This window comes from Haliotis cracherodii, unplaced genomic scaffold, assembly GCF_022045235.1.
Source record: "Haliotis cracherodii isolate W230 unplaced genomic scaffold, xgHalCrac1.p SCAF_31, whole genome shotgun sequence".
In the NCBI taxonomy this organism is placed as follows: domain Eukaryota; kingdom Metazoa; phylum Mollusca; class Gastropoda; order Lepetellida; family Haliotidae; genus Haliotis; species Haliotis cracherodii.
In genome coordinates, this window is record NW_027266288.1 from 2213909 (window position 1) to 2223247 (window position 9339).

General features: G+C 41.7%; 2 protein-coding genes across 3 annotated transcripts; both read right to left on the minus strand.

Moving 5' to 3' along the window:
• Positions 1 to 361: 361 nt before the first annotated feature.
• Positions 362 to 1663, minus strand: LOC139477083 (uncharacterized protein F54H12.2-like). The gene has a single exon (XM_071259636.1). The coding sequence runs from the start codon at positions 1661 to 1663 to the stop codon at positions 362 to 364; it is 1302 nt and encodes a 433-aa protein (XP_071115737.1).
• A 3509-nt stretch (positions 1664 to 5172) lies between these two features.
• On the minus strand, positions 5173 to 7352 carry LOC139477156 (uncharacterized). 2 transcript variants are annotated; one of them, XM_071259706.1, is made up of 2 exons: positions 6469 to 7352; positions 5173 to 6006 (listed from the first exon to the last, which is right to left on the minus strand). In XM_071259706.1, the coding sequence occupies exons 1-2, from the start codon at positions 7293 to 7295 to the stop codon at positions 5376 to 5378; spliced, it is 1458 nt and encodes a 485-aa protein (XP_071115807.1). In that variant the 5' UTR covers positions 7296 to 7352; the 3' UTR covers positions 5173 to 5375. The 2 variants fall into 2 exon arrangements, 1 of the variants encoding a protein (XP_071115807.1); XR_011654141.1 differs by having other exon boundaries at positions 5928 to 6006; positions 6289 to 6561.
• Between the last annotated feature and the right edge of the window lie 1987 nt (positions 7353 to 9339).

Consider the following 9339-nt stretch of genomic DNA (forward strand, 5'->3'; position numbering starts at 1 on the left):
GTTTATCAGAGTTTGAAGATTGTAATTGCTTTCTATTGCGAGTGTAAGAGGAGCTATTCTCAGACTTCAAATAGTGATCGAATACTTTATCCACGGGTCGTTCTGATAAAGAATCGAACATTTCTGCTTTATTCCCTTTGAAATACATGGCGATCCAGTGACGACCTTCTCTTGTGCTAGTCTCTGTGTTGACAATGAGTCCCACACCTTTGGCACGCTGGCCAGGTGTCAGAGTGGGCAAAGTATCTTTGGCAAAAACACCTATGACATGAGATTGTAAACTCGGGTCACACTGTATGGCGCACCAAAGCTGAGAGGCTTTCATATTGTCTCTGCTTTTTTCTTTTGAATGAATTGAAAGTTACTTGACAAACACGTTGCGAGCCTGGTCGATTTCGATGATGGAATTCCTCTGAGTCAAGACGACGCAACTCAGCGTCGTGGTGAGTGGCCATTTGAATTCAAGTTCGAGCCTCACACTTCCAGATTTCACCAGGTTCAGGTACTCCGAATCTGCACACATTTTATCAATGTCGAAGACGAACAAGGCATTCCCCAAGAGAAATTCACTTCTGGTGATAGCGTTTCCCTTGTTTTCCTTCCACAGACCCATGCCATCTAGCATGTTAACGTAACAGGCGACATCATCTGCTTCGGTGGGTTGACCCGGAACACTGACCCCATCGATGTACAACGTCATCTTTTTAAGCATGGACGACTTAAAATTAAACGGGTTGCCTGTATAGCTGCCATTTAGACTCGAACTGTCCACCAATCCGACAACGTATCTGTTGGCCACAGGGTTAGAGACGTTGTCTATGCAGTGAGTCTGCTGCGTGGTGGGGATGCTGGTGACCTTGACCTCATTTTTTGTATACGGGTAGAGAGCGTTCGTCTTTTCGAACAGCGTGTTGTGAGCCAAGATCAGGGCGGGGTTGACTTTGACTTTGCACACCTGCAGGTAGGCATCCAAGATCTGAACTTTGAATTCGTGCTCGGTCACGCTGCTCATCAAGCAGAATTCAGGATTCGATCTGTACATCTTCAATGTCAGGTCCACCTCGTTCAGCAGGTACCGGTTCATGTCGAAGATATCTTCGTAGATGGGTCCCGACATGGTCAGTACTTTGCTGTCCGCTATGTAGGAGGCTCTCGATGACATTCCGCTGTTGATAGATCCAGTGACGTCGCTGCTCTCCAGGTCGGAGTTTTGTTCGGCTACGACCTTGTAGAACAGCTGAGCTGTCAACTGAGTGGTCTTTGCCTCAGCTCCGTACTCCAACAGGGTCTTCATCATACTTTTGTAAGCGTAATGGTTGTTGGTGGAAGACACGAGCTGATTCTGCAGGTAGACCGTGACTTGAGAAAAGAGCGACTGCAAAAACAGGTTCACGGGGGCCACGTTTTCATCTTCTGCTAATGGTGTACCGTCCGTTTGAGTGACTTTGACATTGAGGTGCAGACGGGTGCGCTTCAGATCGACGTAGTCGCCTCCGGAATTGGACACGTGAAATTCCAAAGGTGTGGAATCGTTGATTTGGCTCAGAGGACGCACGTTGACGAAGTAATGTTTCTGAACGCTGGTTTGATAGGGAGGCAGAGTGAAGAGATTTAACGATTCGGGAACCAGTTCCTCGAATTCTTTGTCGTTCAACAGGGCCATGATTTAACTAAAGATGTCGTTTTCTTTCACTGGGGTACACTTGAGCACTTTAGCCGTCTTGGAAGGTGCGTTGATGTTGTCAGTTCGACGTATCTTCTTGGTTGTGACGCACTTAGCCCCCGCCTTGCGTTTTAAAGCCTTTTCTCTTTTGCCGTGTGCTTCTGCTCTCTCTACTTCGCTTTGGGATTCGGATGTCATTTGGAGAGTGACCTTAGTTGGAGGATCTGCCTTTTGTTGTTGTGTTGCCTGTCGATGAACTGGAATCACCATCCTTTGCATCTTCCCATTAACCAGTCTGGAGGATGACCTTGTCGCGTGTTTGTCAAAGTAATGTTTAAACTTGGCGTAGTCGGGGAAATACAATGGGCGCGAAGCATCCATGTTTACTCCACAAAAGGATAACGTCTTAAGTGAAGTGTGGCGTAGGTCTCTTCCGTTAAGAATGACGGTGTAGAGGTACTCCCAGACTTTAAATACAGCTCAATATTGTCGGTTTCTTTTAATTTGACACGAATGGTAAATTCACTACCAAACGTATAGGTAGGCCCCTGTCTCAGATCGATGCGTCTCAATAAGGCCAGTTGAGTTTCCCCTACCAACGAGCTGTCACATAAGTTACATAACACGTCCACGTAGGGGTCACCACTGGGGATTTTTTTCGCATCCAGCTTTCCAAAATTGAGCTCGACTAAAGACACCACCCAGAATCTGTCAAAGACTAACCTTTGATTTAATTTGACTCGAAAATGATAGGGTGAATTCTCAGGAAAGGAGGTTGTTTTGGAGTCTGAGCTTTTGAAAAACGTACTTTTCCATCATCAGAGGTCTTTCAGTTCGCTCTCTTCTACGTAGGAATCAAAGGAACTGGGCCACCCTAGCCAACGCACTAGAACATGGGTCTTGCCTTTCACCTTTTTTCTTTTCAGAATTTTGTCGACTTGCCACAGCACATCACCCTCTTTCTCGACCTTCTGTAGTTCGTTCGCGTAAAAGCTACCTATCAAGGGTTCGTCGTGGAAATCTTTCAGCTTGTACTGAGGGAACGTTTGCTTCTTGTAACGTCGAGCCACTTTAAACAGTTCTTCCGTCCACTTGAGATCGAGTTCCTTGGTGAAAGGTTTCCTGAGGTATGAGATGCGAACCAGGTCGCCCACTTTAAATAAGTATTTCTTGATGTTGGGTTTGACTTTTCTCAGAGGTTCCAGATAGAGGTGATCCCACACTTTCACTTCGTTGGTTTTATCGACATCTGCAGGAGAGAGATGAGGCAGAGACGAATGAAGGGTGTGATTATAATTGGATACTAAATCCGCCAGAACGTCCAGATAACGTTTGGTGTTATTGTGGGTCATGTATCTGGTGATCAGTGATTTCAGTGTTCTGTTAAAACGTTCAACGTAATTACTTTTGATGTTTTCGTTGCGAGCTATGGTGAGTTTTATCTTTTGTTTTTCTAAAAACGTCTTGAACGCCCCCTTAAATTCGCTTCCGCCATCTACTCTCACCTTCCCGGGACGTCGCTGTTCGAGGATGTGTTTGAAAGCTTTCAAGACGGTTTCGGGTTTCTTATTGTCTAACGGAAGGGCGAATGCAAAGCGGCTCAATATGTCGATGGCCACCAGCAAGTATCTCACACCATCGTTCCACTTCGTAAACCTAGACAGGTCGGCCAAATCCACGTCGAACATTTCGTCGATAGAATTCACTCTGACTTTCATTCGTTTGAAACGGTATCTGACGGGTTTGTGTAAACTGTAAGCATCTTGATTGTTGACAAACCGTCTGACACTGCTCGCTGGAACTTCCAATTGACCTTTTAACACCTTTTTGAGTTTACTCGGACCCAAAAACGCGCCCGGATTTCTGGGAGTGAAATAATAATCTTCTAGTACTTTGTCAGAAGTTATCTCTCGAGAGCTCATCGTGTAATGATAGAATATCATGGATGATGTTTTGTTTTATATCATTGTTGTTGTGCGTCTGTGTGTGTCTGTTCGCAGGTACCAGGCCGAAGCTCGCAGGTGTCACTGCATCACATAACCACATTGGTGATGCAGGCTTTTCCTCCTGCAGCTATAAACCCTGCCGCCATGGTATAACGGAAAACAATTGTTGAAAACGGCATTAAACCCTAACTCACTCACTCACTCGCTCATTATGTGTGACTGAAGATAAAATACAAACAAAATACAAATTTTCAACATTGATTTTTATTATCAAATCAATATCATAATTAAAATAAACAAACAAAACATTCATTCAATTAGTCCCAAGAAAAAACATTTCACATTCTTTTGTCTAACTTTAACATTTTCTCGACGCGTTCTTTCAATCCCTCCTTCCATTGAGACGTTTTAAATTGAGAGTCACGATAGTCCTTGCATCGATACGGGACCAAGTTAAAGTCCCTCACATCTCGAAAACTTGGGTCTTCTAGCAGCAGTTTTATCCAGCTCTCGTGCACCTCTCCATCGTCTACGTCGGATAATGCCATGTTAAAGTATTTCTCCATCAGTTGTTGTTCAGACATATCGCAGGTGTGGCCCCATTCACCTTCTGCATCGAACATGCACCCGAAACACAATTCACGAGACAGTCGTTTGATCATCTTGGTGAGTTGAAGACAGTAGCATAAAGTCAACAAGTTTTCAACGAGTTTCATCTTCTCCGCCACGGCGACCTCGTCCGCGGAGAGTGCCCAGCAAGATTTTTTTATAATCACTCGCTTAGTGACGTTGAAATCGTCTCGAAACTTGCGCTTGGCGTTTTTCACGCATTCGTCACGATTTGGAAACCATTCGTGAGGTTGGTGAATGACCGCCTCGTTTAGGGTGTGCGGCATTTTCATGACCTGCTTCCAGGAATAGAATGTAGATTTGTCTTTTCTTCCCACTCTGTTAAAAAGATAGTATGAAGAGGTTCAGAAATTGACAATATCATGTTATAGCTAAGCAGCAGCAGCATTAAGAAATTCTTTGTTCGCTGATTGTCTTGCAAGCATCAATTTCTCAAGAGTACTTATCATAAAGCTATACCTATTGTAGTGATTACTAAATAAAAATTAATTGAGTGAACTAAGAAAAAATGCACAAACCTTGCCGACATGGTACACTGTTTTTTACGAACACAACTTCTGTCTCTGAGGGTAGACGACGAAATGAGTGATATAGGCGTGATTTTGTGCATGTCACTATTTGAAATTCACTGGTTGATAGGATTTTATGTTTATCACGTGTTAAAAAAATAACAACCCACCTATGATGATTGGATGTGGTTATGTAAATATTTAAACTCAAAGAATCTCATTGGTTGATGACTAAGTGTATGTGTGTAAGTGTAATTTGGTTACATTCTATTCAAACTCTCTCATGATGAATATAAAAACATTCTGTTTTCTTCTTTCACGATAACATCAACAAAGAAAAGACATACACGAATGAAAACACAAATAGATTTTATTTTAAAATTATATCATGAATCAATTTCTTGGATTATTACCATGAGAATTTGAACTATAAACATTAGTGACACTTGTGTCTTGGATTACAATAGATAATAAAAAATTGGTGTTTTTTTAGTGTGACATCACTGTCTTCTCCGACAGGATTAAAGCAATCAGAGTTATGCCCCTTCCTCATGAGCTAATCAGAATCATGTCTCTTGATGCAGAAACACTAGTATGAGGTAAATGTGATAAAATCATTGTCACATTCTAAAAGTCTCTCATTTTCTCTCTCAGCTTCTGTTCTAATTGTTCTTTTCTACTCGAAGTAAAGAAATAAGTGTTCAAGTAGTGTTCGTTTTCATAGCATTTGGTGTTTAGGAGTGAAAATAAAAGTCTGGATGATGATGCCATTTGCTCTCTTGTCTTTTCGAGGATAAGCCTGTGAGACATTGTTGACAGTGCATCATCAAAATAAATATCAACCCTCTCTTCAGCACCCATCATCAAACACGGATGATGGACATGAGATGGATGATCGACTTCACATCCGTAACAGTCTTTATTGCACAATTCATTAACTTTGCTCTGAAGTTCATCCACATAAACAGATGTCATCACAGATTCAAACAATGAACGAATGTGTTTCTTCAGGTTATGGTTTCTTTTGTGACGCCACCGTTTTGAAATAACAACTTCTTGGCTGGTCACAGAGAAGGGTCCCCGGTGAAGCATAGTCTCTGCTGCTCCATTCACCTGATGTCTCAGCATTCTCTCGAGACATCGAGAACCGGTAAGACAAGCCGCAAGGTGACTTCTTTGGAGAATTCTTCCTTCCTTCAGCACTTCTCCTTGGCTTCCAGTCACCCTGAATCGATACCTCGTGAGATTTCCAATCATCCTGTAAGAGCAAAAAAAAAAAAAGTGTGTTAATTATTAATATATATTTTTCCCCATCATGCAAATTTTAGATTATGTTATACAAGTTTTTGTTTTCTGACATATACATTTAGTTTCTAACATACAAGTTTTTAGTTTCTGTCATATAAGTTTTAGTTTCTGACAAGTTTGTTTTTTCATACAGAAGTTTACCAGCAATAAAAGGTTATTTATCTTTGATAAGATAAGTGAATTAAAGTTTCTTTTTACATCATTTGTGAAAAACATTTTGCATAAGAAATACCTTTTCACATATCAGGAACACAGGGACGAAGTTTCCATATGCTATATCATCCATGTTTGCTAGACACTTATTGTACTAATGAGAGGGAATTGTTTAGAATTTTTCTTGAAATGAACAGGTTACAAAAGGTTCTAAATAGGATTAAATCCATAGGGTCGAGATTCGATGCCACCTGCCAACAGGTATCGCTTATCATCTTGAGGAGTTAAAGCCAGTTTGGTCACTTTGTCTGTGTAGAGGGTGTTGTGTATGGATCGAATTTGATGAAATGTTGATATGTTTTGTTGGTGTTTAAAAAGACAATCTTTAAACATCTGGTGACGGAGATGTTTTTTGACAAAAGCTTTCTGCACACCTTTAGCAGTGCGTTTCTCAACCCTTTCACCAGGAGTTTTGTCAAAAATAAAACTATAGTTTTTGGGACGAAGTCCAACAAACTCTCTGATGGTTTTGCCACCCACTTCATCTTTCATCAAACCGATGGCCTTGTGTCTTTCCATGGAATGAAGTGGGTGGTCTACGGGATAGTTTGAGGTGTCAAAGAGGTGGGTGTTAGCTAACATAAAGTTTTGAGGATCGCGGACAGGAGTACCCACAGGGGACCAGATTTGATAAAACAAGCTATCCGTGTCTGTCATGAGGACCCTGACATTGTCACTATCGTATTCCTTCAACATGACATTGTAGTGAAAGTCATAAAGAAGTCTTTTTGCGTGTTCCAAAATGGTGAAGCCCACGGCGACGGGTTGGTTCAAAGTCACAGACACCTTTTCCATGCTCACCACGACCAAATTTTCCGAAAAGATGTTGACACTTTTGAAATTGGGTTTTGATGAAAACCTTCGCAGTCTTTCCTCGGTCGCAATTAATTCAATTTGTTTGTAATTTCTTACATTTTGCAACTGTTTCCCATACACGGCATTTGAGAGCAGTTTAAACAAGTCTTTCGAAAAGTCATCCGTGGCTTCTTTTCGTTTCTGCGTGTTAAAGTCAATGTAGGGCTTCATCCATTTGGTCTGAGTAAATTTCAAAACTTTGTGTACTTTTTTCAGTTTCAAACCCAATTGTAAATATTGCTGCAAAGTAGCCAAGTAAATGATATAATTTTCTTTGTCTTTCAATGTGCAAAAAAGTTTGGTTCCCGTGGCTTTCAACCCTTTGATACCAAGCTCTGCGAGCAATTGTCTATGATAGGGGGACATATCTTCAAAGGGAATGCTTTCTTTGGTGGGAGCGAGGGGCAGCGACTGATGGACAGAATGAAGGTGACGTTGATATTCCAAATCACACTCTACAATGTAACCCACACTACCTTCGGGGTCTAGTTGCAACCAATCAATAGACTCTACTTCTGTTTCGTCTACCCAGTCAAAATGACCTTGAGGTAAAGGATAACTCATGGCTGCACCATACAAATTGTTAATGTCAAAGTACATCAGGTGAGATTCGGGTTTGGACGGGTCGAAATCGGACATGTGTTTGTGATTGGCTTGAGCGTGGCGATGATTGATACTCGCCACGCCTCCTCTCACTGCGTTTGAGACAAAGTTGTACATATCGGGATCGGTCATAAGATCTAAGCTCACACCCGTCATCAAAAGACAAGCATCCATGGCCATCCCCGGGAGAGTAAAGTACTGACACGGGTCCAATCTATAGTAGCTCAGACACATGTCACGGAATGCTTCGAACACATCGGTCAAAATCAAAGTGTCTACGGCAACGTACAATTCCATGAACTGTCTCACCGATCTAATTTTAAAAGTCTCCCAAATGTGACGGGCGAAGGCATAGTCTTGTTCAGAAATGGTTTCTTCCGTTAAGGAAGAGTAAAAGTCGTCACGACTCGGAAATTCTGTTCGATCTAATTTTTCAAAAGTGTCCACATACTCATAAAAGTAGGGTAACTTTCGAGTCAGCAAATCCACATGTTCGGGAAAGTTCTTTGCCAAATAGACAAATTCTTCTTCGCCTTTGCTTCTCAAATTGTTGGCCAAATTTTGTAAGCTGGTGTTTAAAAATTTGAAACTGTCCAAGAAACGAAGTTGATCTATTTGAAACATGATGAAGTGTTCCGAATTTTGACCTATGCACGTCAACTTTCGATCGGCAAACAGTTCTGCTGCTTGAAGAATCAAATGATTGTCATACCTCGAAGCATTGTGACAAATGACATTGACAAATTTGGCTTCATTGTAGTTGACGTTGCAGTAATTGTGACACAGACCCCTGACTCGACCCGTCAAATGATCGTGATCGATGTGTCGCTCATTCTGCTGTACTTTCTCCCCGCAAAGATAGCAATGGGTTTCCAAAACTGAAGCTAACTTTTCCTCATCTGTTAATGTCATGGGCACGGGATGATTTAAGATGTCCATGATTTGATCGTAATCCTCCAAAAGATGCGTCATGAAATGCTCTGAGGCCCGTTCCCCGCTATAGGTTCTCAATGGAAATGTGTACATGTCGGGTTCCCGACATACAATTTGATAACTGTAACCACATGGAATGTGCTCATGGACGTGGTGACTTTTCCTCTCCGATGTCTCATTATGTTCTAAAGGTGACAACACAGATTCAAAATCGCAGTAGATCACAAAGGGGACTTGGACTGTTTTGGCATAGTGACCCAATCCAAACCTTCTAAAGGCTTTGTTTGGTTCAGGCATTTTAATTCGTTGAGCTTTGTGATAACAGTAAGGGGTGTGCTTTTGTAATCTATCATCAGTTGTAAACGTCCACAAACATTTTCGGCAAATGAATTTTCTGTTACAATCTCCAGCTTTTCTGGTCAAAGCTGCCAAACTAGTGATCAAAACATAATGACAAATGGGAGGTTCGTCCGACTCTTCCTCGTCTACTTCTGACGTTAACAGAAGGAGATCGATATGCCGTTCTTTGGGCAAGTGGGTCATATCGGAACTAACTCTTAAAGGAAAGACAACATGGTGTTGATCTTCATCTCCATCAATACCATACACATTGATGCTGAGATCGTTTGCTTTTTCAAATTTTGAAATATGTTTCAGAGGCATGGGAAATTCACATCCA